The following is a 24,675-nucleotide window of genomic DNA, read 5'->3' as shown; positions in this document are numbered from 1 at the left end:
TAACATTTTTTAAACCGACTCCCCGAAATTACTTTTCGGACAAACCCTGTATACTAGGACTACTAACAAAGAAATTCGTGTCACGGACGTAACACCGACGGTGATTGTTTATCATTTGGAATCAGGGTATTTTCATGGGGAGATTAACGGGTGTAATTGCGAGGCAACCCCCTCATGTGGTTTGAAATGCGAATGACGTAGGGATTTTCCAAAGAACTTGCGTGTCACACCGTAATCGATTGCATAACTTTGAAAAGAACCGTTCGGAAGAGGGGTAAATATGCGTCGCGTCACGCTTCCTCTCTTCACTAGCATTAGCAGCGTCAGATGAGAGAAACAGGTGGCCACCACGATGGCAAGATTGATGGCATTTCTGGTTATAAACAACAGAATCGATAAGGGGTACGTCGTTCTTGTCGAGTATACAATAGACAATTGCTTCCTTAACCTTTAAGTCCTCGCGTAAATCAGTGAACATAAGTACTCGCGTGGGGTGACCGGAATTAAAGGAAATGAAAGGATAATTTGCATTTCTTTAACAAAAATGGCTTTAACAGGGTCAAATTGTTCAGTTTACCAACTCTTTTTCTCTCACTCCAGGGTTGTCTACAAAGACGTACTCAGATATGCCCGGGACATTTCTCAACTTTATTTATCTGCAAAAAAATGTTTGAAATCATATACCGTTAAACACAAATTTATAACATATGTTGTAAATTTAAAACACATGTTCGAGCCGAATGAACAAGGGCTCAATCGAGAACGAATTTCTTTATCTCAGATAGCAATTATCATGTCATGTGTGGTTTTCAAGCCAATACGTAAATTTCAATCATTTATTGCAAATACGGACTAATCCATAATTTAATAATTATCACACTAGAATTATTTGGAATGCTCTCTGCAACGGTCAGGGTGTTCTATTTCTTCCGTATTTCAAGTTCCGTTTATTCTTTCTCGTGTCTCTCATGTCATATAGCACCATTGATTCAGTCACGTGTTAGGCTCATAATTTAAATGGATGTCTAAACAGAAACTCGAGCGCTTCGCTCTCTTATCTACTACCGCGGTCCTTTAGGCCCATTTTTGTTATTCCCCACCTAAGTCTTCTTAAACAACATTAACTTTTCCCCTTCTCAGTCCTCATGAACCAATCACTTTCGATTATCGATCCCACTCTAATTTCTCTACGCCTATCAGTAAAGGCTTTGTAAAAAACTCCGCCCTAGAGGACAGCATCCGAAAGCGCTCTGGACAAAAGTTCCTCTGGGCATGAAGAGAAGCAAATCTTCCACCGCGAGAGACGGACATCTCCTGCTCTCAGAGACTCCAAATAGTCTCACCGCGACTCCAAATAGTCACCCGCGAATTTGTACCGTGCGAACGCCACCGTTCATAGTGTTATATTTAACAATTGTTATCAGACTTACTCGTTATTATTAATAAACTGTTTCTGTTACGACTTGAAGTCATGTGCCCGAACTCATAAAACCGACCTGACTCGAGATTTCGTCGAGAATTAATCATTCATCAAAGTTGGCTCTCACATCCAGTGCAACCCGCGTTAAGACTTTGTTTCGAACATCCGCAACATCATTTTCTGGTACTTCGCGCCGGAACGTGGAGCGGAACTTAACAAAATCACTAACAACACATGTTCTACATTTGTAACATATGTTTTGGAGCGTCGATAGCCCATCTGCGTTAATTATTAGTATAAATTTAATCTTTTATAATCGCTCGAGTCAAGGCCCACGGAAACTCGAGGTCCTTCCCACGCGTACCGAAGGACCCGAGCCACCCTCGAAAGGGGGGCAATAAAACTTACGAGTCCGAGCATTCTCAAAGGGTCGCTTTTCGAGGATTTTCGCCGAAGGTCCGAGATGGCGAACAGATTTTTTAACTTTCTAAAAATTCCGAAGCCCGCTTCTGGCGACCAGACGCCACTCGAGGGTTTTTTCCGCGAATCCGCGGCCTACGTGACCGGCCGCTTCGCGGGTGCCTTCGAGGGCGGAAACCCTTCGGGAATTTCTCTCTGCCAATGAGAATGCTCGACTCAAGGTCCGACTTCCTCCCTCCACCGAGTTGGAGGGAGAACTATGCATTCGGATATTTTTTAAGATTTTTGGTAAAAATCAGATACCATCAGACAGTTGCCGAGACAACTTCGATTCTATTAAGGCGTTGCCGAGTCAACGTAGACTCTCTCAGAAAGTTGCCGAGACAACTTCGGGTCTCTTAAAACGTTGCCGAGTCAACCAACCGAAAGTTGCCGAGACAACTTCGGATATCAAAAACGTTGCCGAGTCAACGTACAAAAGGTCCAGTTGCCGAGCCAACTGAGAACTTAACCATTTCGTTGCCGAGTCAACGCAAACGCGAAGACCAGTTGCCGAGTCAACTAACCACCACCGTAAATTCACGCATCTTCCCTTGTCTGTAAAGGAAATACAGTTTGTTGTGTCACTAAAATCCGAAATATTTCATTCAATACGCGAAACCAGCTGCTGGCGGTTAATTCCCTCTTCAGCAAAACACTATTCGAGCCCGTCTTCCCCAGCCCGAGGATTTACGACCCTCGGGGATTGACTGACAATCGCGAGTTGGTTTAGTGTCGCAGAACATTTTTATAAATTATATTTTGAAATCTATTATAAAATTAGTATGCCATGTCTGAATTAAACTTCCAACAGAAATATTATAAAATTATTATACTTATTTAGCGGTATATGTTTCAATACAAGACAAATATTTAAGTATTCTGTTTTTAATCGGGTTATTTTGGTAAATAGGTTTTCGTTTTAAGAACAGTTGGTTATTCTCAATTCGTTCAGATGGCATTCGTAATTATTCTGTTGGCAGTAGTATAGTGATAGATGAAATCTACTAGCACATTTGGCAGTCAACACCATTATTCAATTTTTGTCTTTATGCATAAAAGTTTCGCGAAAGGAAAACCCTCGACAGAATGTTTATACTTTAACTTGTGCATCCAGCTCCTCATTTTGGTTGTATCCGTTACGGACGATTTGTGGACAATGATTATTGAATTTCGAGTCGATTTTCTTTTCTCAGTGCGAAGCTGCGATAGTAGTGAAATGGCGATCGCGTCGTATCTCAATTACACGCTTGTAAACAAAAGCACAAAACCGCGCGCGAATATTAAACCGATGCATCTGGAATTTTAATAAGGCCGCCATGCGCGATTAAATCACAATTTATCGAGCTTGTATCCGCAACCGTTTCGAATGCGTACAGATGATAAAATCGCGATTTGAACGAGCGTTACTTGTCCAGCCGCAGATTACGAGGTGGAGCCACTCACGCCAATTGCATCGAATACTTCAACCGGATTACCACTGGGAAATTCTAATTTACGACTGAAAAATCTTTCGAGACACTTTATCGTCATTTCAGCAATAAAAAGGAACGTAGTTACCCTAAAAATGTTGGCTTTGAAATAATCCGATCGTCTGAAACAGGTACCGACACTCATAGAGCGGAATTAACAATCAGCCACTCACGCCAATTGCGTCGAATACTTCAACCGGATTACCACTGGGAAATTCTAACGAGAGTGAGCCCTTCGGAGCGGGCCTTTTTATACTGACCTAGGATGTTCCTAGGCGCGGAGGAGGATGCTTATTGGTGGGTTTTTAAGATTGAGGAGGGAAATGTCTCATGTGATTGGCTTGGGGACAGGTCGAAGGGGAAACAGGTGGAAAGTGTCTTTTTCCAGAGAATCTGAATGTTTGACGTTTCCCAGGGCTGTCATCTAGTTTGGGGTGCGGAAGTACTCGGATAAACAAAGGGGAGATAAGAACGAGGGAGAGCATGTCTCCAGGAGCGCTTTGGAGCGCGAGACGCGTTGCTTAGTCTCTTTCTTAATATTACTTAAAATGAAACATTAGGTAGGGACCTAACACATAACGATTCGAGCTCCTCCGTGATAATCGTAGCATGCGCCGACGCTAATACCGACCGGACTTCCGGTATCGAGAAGACTCCTCCACTAATCCCGAGGAAGGTGAAAAAGACGCAAATAGTTTCTGGGCATTAACATTATCCGGTCGGCGAAGGAAGTCGATCCCGCGGACAAGAAGTATTAGCAAAACCGAGCACGCAAAGCCGTCGAAGAGGACGCTGAATAAACGATCATCGACGTCGATCGCGAGCGGATACCAAGTACGCCGAGATATTCCCCGATAATTATGATTGCCGGTTTATTTCATCCTAGCATGAGCCGCCCGTGCCGTTCGGGAGGCTTCTCGGTGTGTTCAGTATTACGTATATTGGCCGAATAATGGGATGGAAGGAAAAACACGAATTGGGGCAATAACTAGCTGATGGCGTTCCATCGCTGATGCACCACTCAATACGTTCCCTAAACAAAAGTGCTCATCATTGGGCGGTAGAATTTAAGTAATACAGCAAGGGAACATTCCCAAGTGTCCGCCTCCGATCTTATTGAGTTTCATATATGTTGAAGAACACAAAAATCTAAGAGACGCGGATTTTTTTATATCTGCAAAGGTCCACAATTAAGGGGTGGGGGATATCGCTGACTCTATTTTTTCGTAAAAACAGCGAAAATCCAATTTTATCGTTTTACCACGGAGATTGTATTACTAGTTGGACACGGGTGATGACTGCATCGTCGAATCCGTTGCGAAACAATTTTAGCCTGTGAAACTATTTTTTAATTTATTTATAAATAATTGCATATTATGAAAATCAATGACATTTTGAAGAATTACCACGTTGACACGACTTATGTACGATGAATTGGTCACGATATAACCCAATACAGGTAGTCGGGATATACCCTAATACCACCTATATTCCTTGTTTACAACCGATGTGTAAATGTTTATTGGCAAAAAGCAAAAAACACGTATTTCTTAATTTTTTGCGAGCAATCACATCGCGTAAGTGGAACTGAAGTAGGAGTGCTTGTTTACCTTTCTCTACATAACGTCATATGAGTTTTGTTGAAAAGTTTTGTGGTTTTAGAGATCATTACCGAAGAATGTAAATTGTGCCGTACGGGTAAAAGGCCCGACGTAGGGCAACGTAGCGCAACCAAAGGTTTTTCTCAAAAAGGACAAGAGAATATGACTAGTTGCAGTAAATATGAGGTTGCAACAAAAATTCAGCGAGATACCTCAAGAAAAACGAAGTCTGCTACCTCAAAGAAGATCAAAACTGGTACCGCAGCCTTTACCAAGAAAATAGGGAAACCGATATACGGCAACGTGCCTTGTGCAACAAATGGCGTTACAAATAATGCCCGAAGACAACATGCGAGGATCTTGATGGCATAACCTGCCCTAACTGTACAAATCGATATACACAGACGATCGGATCTTCTCACCGATGTCTGTGAGCCTCATTACCCACACGTGCGGGTAACAAGGCCCACGAGCACTATGCTACAATTTTTTAATTACGTTTCTATTTAGAATTGCATTTTATTTTTATAGTTCGTGACTGAAATGAACATTGTTCCCACTCATCCTGCTCATTTCTCCGTCGCAAAATATTTTACATCAATGTCCGTGAGCCTTATTACCCACACGTGCCGGTAACAAGGTCCAGGAGCACCATCCTACAATTTTTAATTACGTTTCTGTTAAGAATTGTATTTTATTTTCATAGTTTGTGACTGAAATGAACATTGTTCCCGTACATCCTGCTCATTTCTCTTTCCAAAAATACTTCATGTCGATGTCCGTGAGCCTTATTACCCACATGTGCGGGTAACAAAGCCCACGAGCATCATCCTACAATTTCTTTATTACGTTTCTGTTTAGAATTGTATTTTATTTTCATAGTTTGTGACTGAAATGAATATTGTTCCCGTACATCCTGCTCATTTCTCCTTCGCAAAATATTTTACATCAATTTCCGTGAGCTTTATTACCCACACGTGCGGGTAACAAGGTCCAGGAGCACCATCCTACAATTTTTAATTACGTTTCTGTTAAGGATTGTATTTTATTTTCATAATTTGTGACTGAAATGAACATTGTTCCCGTGCATCCTGTTCATTTCCCCTTCCTAAAATACTTTATATGGATGTCCGTGAGCCTGATTACTCACACGTACGGGTAACAAAGCCCAGGAGCACTGTCCTACAATTTTTTAATTACGTTTCTGTTTAGAATTGTATTTTATTTTTACAGTTTGTGACTGAAATGAACATTGTCCCCGTACATCCTGCTCATTTCTCCTTCCCAAAATAGCTCCTATCTTTTCTCCTATCTACAAGCTATTTAAGTCATAGTGGGCCTTGTTACCCTAAGGTACCTTACTTTATGTTTATTGGGAGCGGTACGCAGGAAATTGTAGCCATCCCTGGCATTAAATTACTGAAAACGGACTGTCAACTGCCCAAGCTTTAATAAGGCCTATACCCTTAATAGCCTCAATACCCGATTGAACGACACTACCACCAGATAGAACGCGTTCTAAAATCTGCAAAGTCGCAAGCGTTATATTTTTCACCGCACCCGCGGTCTGTTTAGCATAATATTTAGATATATTAACGTTCACTCGGTTTCACACGTTGATTATAATTTCGCTTGTCCTCGAAGCCTCTGAAACGAATGGGTCTGAGAACGAACGATAAATCCGTGCACTACAATGGTGGATGAAAAATCGGCGCGCAGGGCATTTCTCTCGGAAGAAAGTCGGGGGAAAAAGAAGAGATGAAGGATGCCGAAGTACTCTTCGGAGGGCCGCAGGCCTCGAAAAGAGGTCCTATAAATAATTGACCGGTTTAGTGCATTCGTCGCATGTACATAAATCCTCTGCCGTGTCCTCGTGGGGGTTGCGACTTCATTAGGTGACGTAATTTACGAGACGCCGTGTCGAGGTCGTGGGGTCGTTCCCTCTCTATTGCCTCAATTGTAGCCTACAATTTCATTTACTTCTCTGTATTCAATTACGTCAATGTACTTCTGTTCCTTGGGTTGAGACTTATTCCAGAAAGTTTCCTGTGGCGTGACTTTTTAGATATACTTGCCGTAATGAGCCGGTGGGGACACGAGGAGAAAAGAAAGCAAATAATCCCATTAAGACAATTGTGAACTGCCAAGCGTGCTTAAGGTGATATGAAAGGCGGGAAATTTAATCGACGTTGATAAAATAACATTTATGTATACTCTTTTTGGTGGTAATGTCATTCTGAATACTCAAGTGGTAATATATGCTGGTGCGACACATTATCGACATTTAGGTTTATGTCGAAGTCTGTTACACTCTACGTTAAGAATAGAGAATTATACGAATGGAAGCATTCCATATGCCGTTCCAGATAAGTAATGATAAAGAGATGGATGTAAAACTGTCGAAATCCCGTGAATTCATGATTTTGGACACTCTAATGGCCAACGGCGCCATCTGTGACGGTTTACTGTAACTAAATTTTCGCATTAACGTTATTATTTGTTTGTTATCCTATTTTAATTCTGTACGATGAAAAGGGTTCTGAAAGTTTCAAAAACTGGACTCTGCTCTTTGGGTCTACGGTACAGATATGTAGAATGAAAAGCCGGCACTTCTCACGTGCTGATATAGTTGAATGTCATGTAGATACACAATTGTACATACGTTTGTGATTTCACCAAAGATCGTCATTCGGTTACAAATGAGTTGCAAAAGCTGATGAATTTTTAATGGCTACTCAATAGCGGTGTCGATTGATTTACATTCAATTGACTTACATACTCCCCTAGTACCATAGAATAATTTCTAAAGATTTCTTTGTAATCTTTGCTAAGTATCTCAAGCGACAGATTTTTTAAGATTTCTTGTAGATTTCATTCGAAGATATTTGAAATATTTGTTACAAATCTCAATGACATATTTAGTTTCAATAATTTGTAAACATATAGAGAAATTATATTTTTTAACTTATTAACATAATAAAAATACATTTTTTACTTCACGACTATTATCGGACACTTCATTTGGTATCAAAAAACACGAGAAATTTTTCTAATATTTTCGTTCCGCTATTTCATTATGGGAGCAAAACGTGTGATTTTGATTTTAAATATTTTTAAAACGTTTATAATGTATTCGGCAGATAATATTTAAAAAATACTTGTATTAAAATGAAACGAAATGTTTTGTATATCTGGTAGAAAAATATTATGAAAACACATGGAGCTAATATTATATAAATATTATAGAGATAATATTCTAAAGTAAACGTTTTGCAAATGTTTCAAATATCTGCTAAATATTTACAAAATGTACGATATTCGTTAAATATATAGAAAATATAGGACAAATATTTTGTGCTACTAGGGTCTGGATCTCGTCCAATGTATACGCAAGCAGATGTTTACTACGCTGGTTTGAATCTGCTATGACACAGAATTAAATTGGTGTTACTCTTGCCCACTTTCCGACAAGTATTACGTGCCACGCGATGTAATATGCCGCAATATTACATTGCAGTGAAAGGGAGCCAGGAATATTCAACGGCGTTATCATCTACAATTTCTACAATTCAACCTTCCGACAAGAGGCCAAAATCCCATGCAGAGTCCCCGTAACACTTTTCTTACAAAATATGAAATAAAATCGCTAATAATACCGGCCAACGATCAGCTGCCCTCTTTTGATGTGTCATAAAGTATGAGACTATTTCTACAATTCAACCTTCCGACAAGAGGCCAAAATCCCATGCAGAGTCCCCGTAACACTTTTCTTACAAAATATGAAATATAATTGCTAATAATACCGGCCAACGATCAGCTGTCCTCTTTTGATGTGTCATAAAGTATGAGACTATTATTCGTAAAGGGTTTGAAATTTCAATCTCGTTAAATCGCCTGAGTGTTTTCCTCGAACCGTTGAAAGAGGGATTTTCAAGTAATTCGGCATGCAACACAAACTCACTTCCAGCAATAATCCCTCGTGTAAAGTCGCACTCGCGTTGTCGTAAAGTTCCTGGTTTAATGTGTCCGTGAGTCAGTTGTAAAATCGAAACGAAGAGTCCCGTAAAGCGAATTTCCTGCCGTTTGCTGTGCACGTCCGAGACAAATATAGAGGTAGGAATATGCACCCATGCGATCATGTTCGACTACTCCAAGATTGCGATTGTAACGACACAGTACCGAGAGGACGGCCAAGAAATAGGCGCCGTAAGAAAGCTTGGGAGGGACAAATCCATCACAACTAGCAGTTTATATCAACCGGACTTTTCGTGTTTATTTTAAAAAATTTCTCCATTCGTCACAATAGTTCCGTGGATAAATGATTAGGAAGGTTCTACTGCACTGTAAAAAAAAAAAAATAAAAAAAAATAAAAAATAATAATTTTTATAACCTTTCACCTACATATTTTATAAATAAGTCATCAATTTAGTACACTGGTAAAAAAGCCCATGTCAATTTACATACTCAACAATTTACATACATTGGTTATGTTGATGCCACAATTAATTACAGTTAAATGACGTTCTCTCTGGAATATCACATTCGGCATCTAAGTTAGAGGAAATGGTAATGCAATATTACCCACAATTCAAGTAAAAGTGCACTAATACGGAAATTATACAATGTTAGGGGACTTATACATTTTTTAATTTGTAATCTTTCCGTTTTTCTATGTAAACCCTCATTTATGAGGTATATAAAAATGTATGTAAATTTCCATCGAGTTTTATCAGTGTACACAAATGTATTCGTTTTCCTGCACACTTCTATAAAGTTATACCATAATGTTCCTGAATTATACATTTCTTTAGAAACGTATAATAATTGCACATAAATTCACCTTTAAGGCATCGAATTTGTAATTTTACTACAATCTTATGTGTTAATTATGCATGAATTTTATGAACACTTTTTAAAAGTGCAGGTTTCAAATGATTCAGTGGATCCAGGTCAGAAAGAAGTATTATAAATGAATTGACTCCCACTATTATGTCATTTTAAGACACTTTTTACTTTTAATTTTTCCACACATATGATATTCGGTGTGCAAGCGGTATCCCTTATCTATACGCATTTGCATAAAGTGGTACATGTTATTGCACATAAATTTCGAGTTTTAGCACAAAATGAGTTTACTGCAACATGGAGTAAGTAAAGTTAGCATCGATTTAGCACTTACCACGAGTAATTATGTCCGGGGCTGAATATACGCACAGCAACAAACAATCGGTGATACTTTATCAGTCGAACGGTAAATCTCGCGAAATACAAGAGATTCTCTGGTTTCTATGCAATCGACCGTTTCTATGCACACCTGATTTAATTAAACTACGCCACCCGAATTATTGGATCGAACAAACCAGTGAAATGAACAAACGCGACCAAGTTTCAACTCCTCATTCTGTTTTCAGGGCGTGTTCATATAAAATGAACATCGGAAGATTAATACACGTCAGTTCTATTAAATTAGATAGAAATTGCTCGTTAAAGCAAAAGTTAAGAATCACAGGCGGTAATGAACAATTTAACAATAAGCTCTACATCCTCATATAATGTCAGAAATGAGTCCAACGAGCAAAACACATCTACGGACGTCTTCCACCCGGCGAATTCTGCAATTCGTATCGTCCATAGATAGTCTTTAATAGGAGAGATTGGGTACAATCGTACCCTGTTAATGGTATTCATAAAATTCATGCACTTTTTGTACATAAAGTTTAGTCAAATTATGAATTCAATGTCTCAAATTTGAGGTAATACACAGTGACGTCCGTAAGAAATTTTGTTACTAGTTATAGTCATAATTCACGAGATCTCATATCTTCCAGGGGTTTCCTGGCTTTCTACGCGTACTTATGGTGTGCATTACGCCACCAAATGTTGTTTTTTTACGTTCGTGCGAAGAAACCGAACTTCCGCGAAATTTTAGTTAGATAGGATTATAAAAAATGTCCTTGGACGATATGCAACCTTACAATGGGATGATCAGGCCGTCCTCGACGGGACTACTCTTTTGCCTATTCTTGCTGCTGATATTATGGGCGGCAATTTTTTTTATTTGGTTCGCGTAACAACCGTACCCCTTATAGTTTAAAACAAGTTAAATTTTCTTCAGTTGTACTCGATTTTCCTGTTGTAAGATCAAACTGAAACTATCAGGGGAGTTTCGCAGTAAAAGAGCTTTGTACAGAGTTTCCTTGAAATGGGATCTTCGTATCCGAGGGAAATTCTAGTTCAGCCGGAGCAATGCTCGGGCTGGCCGTTAATCCTCGTATTTCGAAGTCAAGGAAAAATCGTTTAACGGAAAGATTTCTCGGTGTGCCTCGGCATTGCGATCGAATCGAATTCCAGATTATGCGCATAATTTTCGAGTCGATCGCTCGGCGAGGAACGCCGAAGGATACGCCTCGGGGATTCAGCGGGGAATTGCTCGTTGCATTCAATAATCGGGAACAGAGGATGAGTATCGGGTAATGCCGGCCAGGATGGCAAGTTCTATGATCACGGAGGAGTAATTGAAAGCGTGAAAGCGCGAGGAGAAGAGCCGTGAGAACGAATTTATTATTTACGACGTGGCAGTCCATGAAGGCCAATGGGAGCATATCTAACCAACGATTTCTACAGTAGCGTATTCACCTCTTGACGGTTACAGCCCTAGCACCGTAAAATAATTTCTAAATATTTCTATGTAATCTTTGCTAAATATCTCATGCGACAGATTTTTTAAGATTTCTTGTAGATTTCATTCGAAGATATATGAAATATTTGTTGAAAATCTCAATGGCATATTTAGTCTCAACAACTTATAAACATATAGAGAAATATTTTTTAATTTATTAACATAATAAAAATACATTTTTTCCTTCACGACTATTATCGGACATTTCATTTGGTTTCAAAAAACATGTGAAATTTTTCTAATATTTTCGTTCCGCTATTTCATTATGGGAGCAAAACGTGTGATTGTGATTTTAAATATTTTTAAAACGTTTATAATGCATTCGGAAGATAATATTCAAAAAATACTTGTATTAAAATGACACGAAATGTTTTGTATATTTGAATGTGTATTTGAATTCAAGCTTCTTGTCACAAAGCTTTGTGAAGTACTGCTCTGTCTAGTAGGTAACACCTTATACTTTTCGCTGCATAACTGTCATTAATTTTGTTAAAAAGGTCTGTTGTCTCAGAAATCATTACTTAACAATATACTTTGCATCGTACGGATAATAAGACCCGACATAGGATAACATAGTGTAACTAAAGGTCTTTTTTTAAAACGGACAACAGACTGTGACTAGCTATGGTAAATACGACATCGCAACAAAAATTAAGCGAAATATCTGAAAAAGAAGCGATGTCTCGCTCCTCAAAGAAGACCAAGAACTGGTACAGCAGCCTTTACCAAGAAAATAGAGTTGTTGATGTGCCGAAAATTGCTCTGTGCAAGAAATGGCTTCATAAAGAATGCCCGAGAATAACATTCGAGGATCGTGATGACATAACTTGCTCTGACTATGCAAATTAATGTGAACAGTTGGTTGGATGTTCGCAACAATGTCCCTGGACTATGTTACCCACACGCGTGGATAATGAAGTCCAGTAGCATCATACAACTATTTTCTTTAATTACGTTTTCGTTAAAAATAATATTTTATTTTTATTGCTTGTGACTGAAATGACTTTGCTCACTTCCCCTTCCCAAATTACTTTATATTTTGCCTTTTATAAGCTTTTTAAGTAATGATGGGCCTTATTACCCTTAGGTACCTTATTTGAGTACGATCTAACAGCAACTAACCGTTCGGTCGAGACATTAAAAAAACGCAAGTTCGGGAAGTGGAACTGTACTTTGGAAAGGTCGGCAATTGGTTAAAAAGAAATAACTCGGTAAATCCTTTGCCGCGATTGGAAAACAAGAAGAATAGAGTTGCAATAGAGGGATTGAAAACGATGTTAGAAAGACTCGAAGCGGGGGCGATCTCTCCATCAAAAAATGTTTTGGACCGGGCCAAGTAGGGAGAATTTCACAAATCGTATCTAAAATACATTGCTGGGGTGCTGGAAAAGTTTCTCGGAACACCAAAAATATCGCGACCCTTTTTCCGCGTAAAAGACACTTTTGGAAGGAAACTCTCCGGTTTGTCCCAGGTCATGGAACATCTGCGTGCCGCACAACCCATTCACGCAGGACTTTCTGTCGATATTAAAGAATAAACAAACAAAACTGTCGTATCGTTGTAACTACAATCATTCTTTCTAATAATGTGTACTACAATGAAATTGTACGTTTGACATTTTTAGCAGAGTAATCATTACTCTGTAGACCTGCTGCCCTTATATTTCCAAGCGATTGCTGTTATACCTATCACAATTGTAGTATTTATAACAACTTTTTCTCTCCGTGTACGGTCTGGAGCGGTTCGAGGAAGGGGATCAGGAAGAAGAATTCCAGGACAAGAATTAGGATCATGATTCACGGATCAAGCCGGCTGGGAAGCTGCGAAAGGCGCGAGAAACGATTGTTCGGCTCTATTTAATAATCGAGGTAGAAGACCGGGTAATGGGGTTTGGCATCGGATGCGGTGCACGGGAGATCTATAAAGCCGGAGGTGGCAAGGTTTCGCTGCGTCATTAATTTTCGCACGAGACAAAAGAAACCGCCCGACGGCTTCTTGAGAGGACAATAAAGCGCGAGAAATTGCACGGCGCACGGAATCGCGGCGTGCTGTGCACTCGAGGAGTGCAAATTACCGCGAGTTAATCGTCATGCTCCTTTAACGTCTTTAAGAGGACGACAGAGATAATTCAAGAGCGATTTTCAAGAGCCGTGACTCATCCCCGTGCTGCGACGCACGGCAGACGGGCACAAAGGATAACCGCAAACTGCGTCGATTGCATTCCGGGATCCGATGTACCTTGTAATTTGGTTACGTTAGGTTATGCCGCATTACGTATGGCATCGAACCTCTAACGTAAGGACCGACAAATCGATCTGGCCTATCTACCCCGGAAGTTACGTTCCGTTCCTACACCCGGTAGCCGTAGCAGCTACTGTTAGGTCCCTACCTAACATATTATTTTAAGTAATATTAAGAAAGAGACTAAGCAACGCGTCTCGCGCTCCAAAACGCTCCTGGAGGCATGCTCTCCCTCGTTTCTTATCTCCCCTTTGTTTATTCGAGTACTTCCGCACCCCAAACTAGATGACAGCCCTGGGAAACGTCAAACATTCAGATTCTCTGGAAAAAGACGCTATCCACCTGTTTCCCTTTCGACCTGTCCCCAAGCCAATCACATGAGACATTTCCCTCCTCAATCTTAAAAACCCACCAATAAGCATCCTCCTCCGCGCCTAGGAACATCCTAGGTCAGTACAAAAAGGCCCGCTCCGAACTCTTGAACTGTCTCCATTCTGTAACCTGCGTGCGAGGCACCTGTAACTCTCGGCGAACGCTAGTCCCCTTGAGTTGACCGAGTCTACGAGTCGTTTCTGTAAACCAAGAGGCATCGAAAATAAAGTATCTTCGTTACTTTGCTCGACGAGGTCTTTGGCTGGTTTCAATCATCTGGAAGCGAGTCCCAAAAACAAACCCACGAGGCCCGGTCCGATCGACATCCTCAGGTAATCGCTATCACCGCTCCCGAGTAAACGATCCCCGACCTAACACTACCCTAGTAGCACAAAATATGTGTCCTATATTTTCTATATATTTAACGAATATCGTACATTTTGCAAATATTTTCCAGACATTTGAAATATTTGCCAAACGTTTGCTTTAGANGCTCCATGTGTTTTCATAATATTTTTCTACCAGATATACAAAACATTTCGTTTCATTTTAATACAAGTATTTTTTAAGTATTATCTGCCGAATACATTATGAACGTTTTAAAAATATTTAAAATCAAAATCATACTTTTCGCTCCCATAATGAAATAGCGGAACGAAAATATTAGAAAAATTTGTCGTGTTTTTTAATACCAAATGAAGTGTCCGATAATAGTCGTGAAGTAAACAATGTATTTTTATTACATGTTCATAAGTTATAAAATATAATTTCTGTATATGTTTATAAATTATTGCAACAGACTATGTCATTGAGATTTTCGGCAAATATTTCAAATATCTTCGAATGAAATCTACAAGAAATCTAAAAAAATTTGTCGCTTGAGATATTTAGCAAAGATTACAAAGAAATATTTAGAAATTATTCTATGCTACTAGGGTTGTGTTACTTTAATCCACATGCCGCCAAAGGCACATGAACGTTTCATCTCTTCTAAATAGTTGGAATTCCTGCAGTAAGATAATATATAAAATGTTATGTTTAAATATAAAATGTTTTTGTTTTAATTTTCGGTAAGTAATTCGTTTTAAATTCCAAAAGGAGAACTTGTAAGTACATAATACCTGTGTTTCATTTCTAAATTTCTCTCACAACGTTGACTAATTCTGGTGATAATTAATTCTTCAGATGTTTGCGGGGAATTAATGTTACGCATAGCTTGAATCATTTATTTATTTCCATCGTCTTTGATTACCGTTAAACGATTCTTTCGGCTATATATGTTTCTTAAGACTCTCCATGACCCATCTCAATTCAGCTTACACAATTCCTAAGGTCTCGAGCCTTGTTCGAGTCTACTTGCGAACCGAAAAAGGAAAACGTTTACGAGCTGACCTCACCTGTCAGAACCATTCACGAGCACGCACAATAAGGAGATGCCCAAATGTTAAAGATCATCAATTTCTGAACGAGGAAGATTAATATCGTGTATACATGCCATTTAATCATTCACTATTCCAATCATTAGGTGTCCGAGCTGGATCGAATTAATCGATACAACAGCATAGTTTATTATCAATCGGAGTTCGATATAGGAAATCGACTAGAAAATTTATTTTCGTTGTGTGGGATAGAAATTTATAATAGAAGGAGTTAGAAATTCACAATATCATTATAGGAGTCTTATTATCTTTTGTTTAAAAGGACATGCGGTGGCGTTAACATTATGAGCAATGATTTTTGTGAAGCGAAAGTTCCATCTTTCAAGTGTATCACTTATTCTTCATTGCTTCTCGGATCGTTCTCCATTTTTTGCTAAAAAAAGCAGCGCAGTATCAAGTTTTTTCGTTTTGTTTGACATATAATTTGATATTTTATAATTTAGTGCCAAGGAGAAGTCAATTTGAAATAGAAAATGAATCCAAGGATATAATTAGTGTTAACCATTCTGATATGTGCCTAATGTTTAAATAATAACTGCTCATAAAAACGTATCCTTCGTCGATCATTGCAATATCTAGCTGGAAAGCTCAATAAACCTCCAAAAATACATGTTAAATTATATTCGAAATATATTATTCGTATCAACAAAAACAGCGCTGAGGCGCGATCGGTCTCGTCTAAAAAGAATAATTCGATATATATATTATATATATATAATACTCCTAATACTCAATATAATTCGACCCAACTGTCAATGTAGGTATTTAGAAAGATCTTCTTTATCGACGTCGATCAAGTTCCTCGACGTGTTTCACTTCACCCTGAAGCCTCCACGTTCACGCTAAAAAGTATGAATGTGAAGTATGATTCGGTACACCCAGTTCAGGAAAAAGTTTCATAAACGAGACCTCTGACGCCATTTTCACATCAGCTTAAGATATGCACCGCATAAAGTAAGTCTGACGTTCGCTTGATAGGAGAAAAAAATGATGATTTAATTGCAATAAGTTAATACCGGGCTCACGAAATCGCCTTTAAAGGTCTGGTCTGGAAATATCGATGATCTTACCTCTCGTAGGCGGCCGATCCGTAGGAGGATCTGGCAGTTGAGGTGGCAAGTCCAGGAGTGCGAGGGCACAGAGGGCAGTGACTAAAACAGCGGCCAGCCCGACTCTGCATAATTTCCTCGTGCCGGCTACGAACATCCTATTGTTTTTGTCGTAACTTCTTCATTGGCTATGAGACATCGCGATGTCCCTAGAAAGGCACAACTGGTGCACACACGCGCACTGAATTGCCTAACCGCTTGAAGAAGCACAAGAATGCTTTCTTCTCCGGAATTACTGCATTGATTTGATCAGCTCTTCCCAGAAAATCGAACGTCCTCGTTTTCTTTCATCGCCACTTGAACTGGGATGTTGGGTGAAAATCCATTCGGTCCGGAAATGGTGACTACTTTGACAATGACCGTAACTTCGATACTGGGGCGGTAACACATCTTTTGTCCATGTTCAACGTAGCGCTTAGAGAACGTGGTTTAACCTCCTTTAAGTTCTCCTGTCTCCAGCTCCTCGATGTGGTGATTCACGAGTCGATGCGGTAAAATCCTAAATTTCTTTCCGCGATTCAATCGTCAAAACTACGACAATCGTCCTTTTCCCACTTCATGCTCCGTTTGCGGAGACAGCTACGTACGTGTGCTTCTGTAGTTTCAATTCATCGGCTCGCTCTTTATATATTTGATTGTTAGGAAAGCTAGAACGCGACATGATGAACTGCCTCACTTGTCTGTAAAGTTCCTTTGATCGATATTTACGATATTTATAGCAGAGTCCATCCCGCGGTGTAGCGGAGAGGCAACGGACACTATCCCGTTCCGAGCTGCGAGGCACCGTCTACGTCCATATGACAGAGAGAAAGAGAGGAGTACTCGGTACTCGATGAGTAATGAACGCACCTACGAGTCTGCGAACCCGCTTCGAAACGCGGCCTCGAACGGAAATTGTTCGCTAAATCGGGAGCGTCGACCGATCGTTTCCGTATTTGGAGCAGAGCGCGAGATTTTTCTCGAGTAATTAACCAGGTCACGGATTTTAATAATCCAGTCAGTGTTAGGTACGTAGGAGTTAATCCTTTCCAGACAGATTTCTTGGGAACAAGAATTCGGAATATCGAACGGATACAGGGACTATCACCTTAAACTTTCAGTTACATCATGCCACATTTCCTATTCGTTGCATAATTTCATATGCTGGCGAAGCATCTTTCGAGCAGTGCAGTTGAAAACGTTGAATCTCTTTAGAAATGTGTTCGCTTGATCCTCTTCGACGTTCTTGTCACGAATCAGCTGTACCACTAAAATAGCCATTTCCGCGATTAAAACGTTTCGGCACGATTGAAACGATCGAAGAACTCCAACCGTGATCTGCTTTTCTCCCCCAGTAATTTGAGTCTTTGGAGCAAGGAACCTATTTTCACATTGAAACCCTTTTGCTTATCACTTATGTAAATTATTTCCTTTGTTAGAGCGGTTCACGTAACACGGTGTGGATAACTTCGAGCTTGATGCGCACCGTTGATGAGGTGTACCGAGAGTCCCGGTCGCAGTAACTTTCAAAAAACAACTGAGCCTCCGACTTCTTCTTCGTTTCGCTTTTTGCCCTTGGGTTGGTTCCCCTTTATTCCACAGGTTTTGCAGTATTATTAGTATGTGTTACAGCGTTTATACTTTCGTTTCTGTACAGGTCTTGTTATCGTCGTATCGTTTTTTGCTCTTGGGTGTAGTTCCCTTCAATTCCTACTTTTCCCATGTTAGATATTTTGTTTGAACAAAGTGTGTTTGAACAAAGTAGCTTATTTAACCTAGTTTATTCCCGAGACTTTCACGTTTCCCGGTCACAATGGACGCCGCAGCCTCCGATTTGACCAGTCCGTCGTTTTCACGCGATGTCGAACTTGTCACTGTTAGTTCTTTCAGGTGACTTCTCAGTGGCGACCCACGCAAGTCAACTGTACAGGAGACCCACGCTCGTCACGTCCATTTAAGCGTGGTTACACGTTGGCCCCTACTTGCATGTAGCTCAGGATTCCATCGTGTAAACGTAACACCGACCCACGCGTTTCTGGTTTCTTGGTGCCCAGGTACGAAGCGTCGTGTATGGAGCTTCCGAGGATTCCCGCTCCTTGATAGCGGTTTTATAGTTCCAATTAAAACGGTTCGGATCGTAGATCGTAGCTGTACACCTGTTACATTCATCCCCGAGTGCAGAAGTAACGTTACAATGATATAACCGTGGATGTCGTATTTCTATCCCGGACAGATGCGAGCAACTAGAGAATGGGTCTTACATAGTCAATGCAACGAAATTTCAAAGTAATTTTCTTCCTCCTGTCGATTTTACGGAACTTTGTACAGTAATTGTCTCTATTTACCTTTTGTATGATATTCTAACGCGCGGGATCATTCAAGTTACTTAGTCGATAATGCCTAAATTTATTTCTGGGAAGCACGACAAAGAAAATTGCAAATTAGGATCGTAAAATACATGTAGGAATGTTCCGAAATAGTTTCCCGTTTTTCCCTACACAAAATACTTCTCATTCTTTTATTCAAGATAACAATTAGCTTTGAAAAGGAAATCGGGAAAGGTCTCTTCGTTTACATGATAACAAACTATGCCTCGAATTCTCCCGATGAAAATTTTGGGCCAAACATTTAAGAATTTGTATTTTTTTCTAATATAAAGTTACGAACTCGTGAATACAAAATATGGGATAAAAGAGAAACGATTCTTGGAAGCTATAGAATTTCTTCTCTTTGTTTAAGGGTACTACCAAGTGACACAGCTAACTGCAGTTCGCTACTCTGCCCCGGGAACTCCAGGGTAAAACATGACAAGTAGAGAAATTAGCAAATGTGGGTGTTTCAATCTGGATTCTACTATCTTAGATGTTGTAATTCTTGTTCAGATCCTTGAAAATCATTCCTCAGGTCAAATTTCATATCGTTTATCGACAGTAATGAGCAGGTTAATGCGGAGTTAATATGCATCAGAGTGGTACCGGTCTCGAAACGAGATCGGCGAGAAGCTTTCTCGTTGGCCCGGTTTACTCGCCATATGACTGAGATGAAGAAGAGGATGACGACAGGCCAGAAGAAGAAGAAGAAGAAGATGGAGGAAACACGGAAGTCTTGAAAGAGTACTCCACTAATGGAACGAACGACGTAAGTATCTCGGTGGCGTTAAGAGGCGTGACCGCTTTAAATTCATTTTTGCCTCATTCCGTTCCACGTTCTAGAGTCGAAAGTGGAACACGAGGTTTCCTCGGCCGATTATTTGGTTTTAACCGTGAGACAAATGAGCAAGTCCTTACGCCGTTACGCCCTTATATCCTTCCACCGGATCGTGCATACCGGAATTCTGGTTTGAGGTACGAAATTGTCCATGACACTTTTACTTTCCTTCACCGTCGTAGACTGTCGGTGCATTCGAAATTACGTTAACTCTACCTGAACGTACACATGTTTTCACCCTCATCTTTTCTTTCATCTTTCTCTAACCTTACAGTCTTATTTCTGAGAGAAATTGCAGATATCCTCTTTGATCGTGCAGCATTATAGTTCCATTTTAATAAGTTATATCAATGTTTTCCACTTTCAGCTACTTCCTTTTCCAACGATAAACGTCTTTTTCCTAACACTGGGATGCAACATGCAATAGTAAAATCATGGAACCAGAAAATAGTAAGTTCTCGTTTTGAAGTTTTAATATTCGAATATTCTTCGACACTTTCTCCGTGAATTTTTCCCGTCCATTGTAGTCCGTTCACTTTGAATTTAACGTACGAAAATGTACCTAAATTGAGTTTCTTCTACTTCTTTTGAACCGCATATGTTACCCAGGTCTAATCAGAATCAAGAATTCATTGTCCGGCGTGTTGTCCAGTCTTCTTTACATGGAAATAAAATCCCATCTAAATAACGTTCCAGTTGCTCCAACTGTCTTCCATTTTTCGCAGCTATTATCAGTTTTTGTGATTAGAATTTGGTTGGTAAACATTTTTCGTTTAAGGTGCATCAACGCGTGACTATGTTTCACGTCGCGTTAATACATCATGATGGGCACGTTCATTTGGCATTCCCATGTATCGATATGAACAGGTCGATAAAATTTCTTTACACGGATTTCGATCGAACGGAAACTGCGCGTGGTCCACCTGTTGGGAATCTGGAGCATGCGCAACTCAACCAGCGGGAACGATAAAAGTAGATTCTCTTCGCATTTACATGAGTTTCACTTTATCACGATCCCTAACAATGGGTGCCAACGAATGTATGCACTGCACAAGATTAGACAAATACCATTTGTATAACTTTCTTTAGAACGTCAACCGAAGTTGCACGAAACTTGAAGTCGACCCAACCTACTATTTTAGTAAACAACTAAAGTAGGTAAGAGCACTGAATGCCAAATAAGTAGCACAATTGGTAAGTCCACCCTTAACCCAACTCAACATGGGACACGAGGGTGGCGGAGAACAAGAAATTTACCTCCACCGCCATTCACAGTCACGAAATCTGCACATGGTCGCCAGCATGGAACTCGGAATAGACACAGTCCAACGGTAAAGAAAGTGTTCCATGTTGACATTCGATCCAAGACTCCACGTGTACGATGAACCAACCGACCGGTGGATGGTCCTCCGAAATGTTTCACCACCAATCCGCAACAGAACATGGGGCAACCTTTTGGTTGGTTCCGATGCAGGGACAACGACTTCGTAGCAGAACACGTTGGATACGTGTAAGTTCAGGTTTCGCTTAGGCGAAACATCCCAAGGTTTGTTTACATCCTAGCGTAGGGTCCCTTGGATCTTCGGATGAAAAGAAGAGTAAAGTTTGATTCGGTCGCAGCCAACAGATCCAAGATTGCTCCAGTTGGAATCGAGCTTGGGCCAGTGGGTCCGGCAGACAGTGGGACAGACTTTGCTTGGACAAAGTCACAACTCGTTGCGACTGCACGTGGTCTCTAGGAGGAGAGCCGGGGTAGGCGCAGCCCGGCTTGCGCGAAAGGCGAGAGCGTACTGCGCCCGTGGAGGAGAGAAGGTTAACACGCGACCAGAGCGGAGAGCTGGGAGAGTCGGCGACTTTGGACCCCGTTGGCTTACCAATGCCTTACCTAGCCGGTAGCGGCCTCATGCTTAGCCTCGTCTCGCCGCCTTACCTTACCACTCTATCTTTCTTCCTCTCCCTCTCCTAGCTCATCGCGCCGACCCGACTCTTCTCTCCTCTCTCTTGATCTTACACTGTCCAGCATTGCTTCCCCCTTGCATCGGGGTTCTCTCTCTCCGCGTTATCTCGCCTTATCTCATCCGCACTGCGTCTTTCGCCTTTCACGATAGTCCTTCTCGTGCCTGTCTCCGATCTTTCCATCTCCCTCCGCTTCTCTCCAGTTCTCTCCGTTCGCGTCCCTCTTTCCCTGCATCGGGTCTTTCCCCTTTTCCTTTTCTCAGGCAGCTTCCACGGAATACACGGCACGACCACCGTGAAGCGTGCGATACTCGCTCCTTGTCACAACCTATCGCCGATACCGCTCGTTGGATGGCGCCGAAGATCAAGAGCGTGAGGTTGATCATCTAACGAGAGTTATTTTGAGATCGAGAGCAGTTTTTGATGTACATCCCTCCCGCAATTTGAGCGGCCCTTTTTTACGCGGCGAAGTATAACACAATTTACGCGGTTATTTATTTTAATTATTTTCTTTTCGTTAGGCGATGAAATAAATATGTGTTTCCAAAACTTATATGTACTGGCTTTTATTTCCACTATTTTTTATTTTGTCCTGACGGACTTTATGCGACGCGATTTTCATTCGCGCAAACCGAATCCATGTGGAACGGATACTTCGCGTAAATTTAGGGACGTCTGTACGTTACCTAAAGGTTGTTACACGAATAAAGACACATCGTGGTGATTTGTAATCTGTGTAGCTAAATAGAGTTCTCTTATAGAGTGCACGCGTTATCCACATGTCGGTTCAATCTGCCCGAATCGGCTTGCACGGATTTATCGCTACGATTTATAGATACCTTTAATAAAAGCAGTCTCTCTCGAAATTTTGTCATCTAGAATGTGTATATTTTTTCTGAAGATCCAGAAGGCTCGACTTAATAGTTTTGATAGCACTATCGGATGCTTTTGATACTCGTCATTTTTATGAAACAGCCTTCAAATTCTGATGATACAAGACATTTATTCAGGCGCGCTATTCAAATCAGTGAATTAAACGTCATTTATTTTTTTAATTTGTGAAAACATTTGTTTAGTGTATCGTCACAATGCTATGTCCTCTGCTATCATTTTATATTATTTATATTATTTTAACGTAATTGCGGAATATAAAAGATGTCTCATTAACGATACTAACTGGTCTATGACAAATTCTAATGTTGAAATGAATTTTAGTGGAATTAAAATTTAGCACGCATATGAGTGAATCGTTTTTCGACAGTTGGGAGCAATTTTTAATCCGCAATTAAAACGTCTTATAAATGTCGGTAAAATATTTTTTAAAAGCATAAACTGAACTGCTTCGTTCATATGATCTTGCGTAGTGCCGATTTTTATTGAAGTCATGAGTGGAACTTGTGTATGTGAAAATGGTCGACTTACGGTTACAATTGAAAGAGCAGAAAAAGAATCAAGATTACGAATATGCAATATTCATTAAGAATATTTTCATGTACTGAATTAATGCAAAATGTTAGCATTTGTCTTCGTACCTCATTAAGATGTAATGTACGAGTAATAAATAAATTTAATAAAATTATGTAAGGGTCGATATCTATGTTCCAATTCGTTGTTTATTATAATTAAAAGTGAGACCATAAGGGTGAAAATTAAATATCAAGCATAAGAATGCCGATCAAATGATGTAACTATCTGTGTTTGAGATTATACTGATCTAATATTCTGGCAATTATGGTGATAAGAAATTTCTTACTTATTACTTCCATCGTTTAAGCTAATCCGTAGTTAAAATAAAATTTGCAGATTTTGTGGATCCGCATCAAAATGACTTCGCCATTATCTCATGTTTTAAACCATTCTTCTAGTAACTATATAATGATTTGGGTTTTGATAACAAAACAGAAAATAATCGTCTGACATTTGATTTAATGCTCTTCATGCACATTTATAAAGAGACGTGAATATAAAGGAGGAATAGTAAGTCTCATTTATAAAAGCACCTCAAACGATATATAAATTTCTGTAGTTCTTTATATTGAGAGAGTATGGTGAAATTTTCATATTATTGTATATTCATAATATTTGTAAGGCACCATTAACTCCTACATTAATTCTAAAAGCTAATTGCGTTAAATCATTAGGATGAATTTACAGGTCGATTGAGAAGTACATACTTCAGGATGCATTTCACCGATTGCATATCAGGTATACTTATCCTTTTTACTCTTCTCTTCTCTCGGTGCCTACTAATTGCCGTATTGTAATTAGCAACGACAATCGAGATAGCCGCGTCTCTTTGCCGAGACCGAGAATAGAGAGTATAGTCGAGCAACAAGAATATGTTGGATGTTGTTTAAGCGACAATTTATCGGGAGAAAAATTTTTCATAATTTCTTATGTCTCGGAAGCAATAGACGTAAAATACTCTCACGTACCATCTAATCATCCTTCAGCAGCAAAGTGATTGAAACAACAGGAACATTTTTCAGTGGAAGGAAATGGAAACAAATAATTTAATACAAAGAATTACTTCATTTTTTACGGGGATGTGAAAGTGATATCAATCGTTCATGAAACTTTTCTAATGAATTAGGTGTATCGAATCGTTTCAAACTTTACAATATGAACATGGAGGCTATAAGGAACATTTTAGCGCACGTGAAATTTCATTTTTCATAACAAATTTTGAAAATATCTGTAAATAAATTTTAAAAAAATTGAAATTCTTGGGTGCCAGGA

The 24,675-nt window shown here is 39.8% G+C and overlaps 1 protein-coding gene across 1 annotated transcript in view; it reads right to left on the bottom strand.

Moving 5' to 3' along the window:
- LOC105696111 overlaps window positions 1-21,242 on the bottom strand; it is a 33,641-nt gene extending 12,399 nt beyond the window's left edge. The window contains exon 1 of the mRNA XM_012418300.2: window positions 16,756-21,242. Within this exon, the coding sequence (XP_012273723.1) occupies window positions 16,756-16,891 (136 nt within the window). The 5' untranslated portion in view covers window positions 16,892-21,242. The remainder of the gene's footprint in view (window positions 1-16,755) is intronic.
- Window positions 21,243-24,675: the final 3,433 nt, after the last annotated feature.

Source organism: Orussus abietinus, unplaced genomic scaffold (genome assembly GCF_000612105.2).
Source record: "Orussus abietinus isolate OABI.00-Male unplaced genomic scaffold, Oabi_2.0 scaffold51, whole genome shotgun sequence".
NCBI classification, from domain to species: Eukaryota; Metazoa; Arthropoda; class Insecta; order Hymenoptera; family Orussidae; genus Orussus; species Orussus abietinus.
The sequence above is the reverse complement of the archived record's forward strand: the minus strand, read 5'-3'. Positions and strand labels throughout refer to the sequence as shown.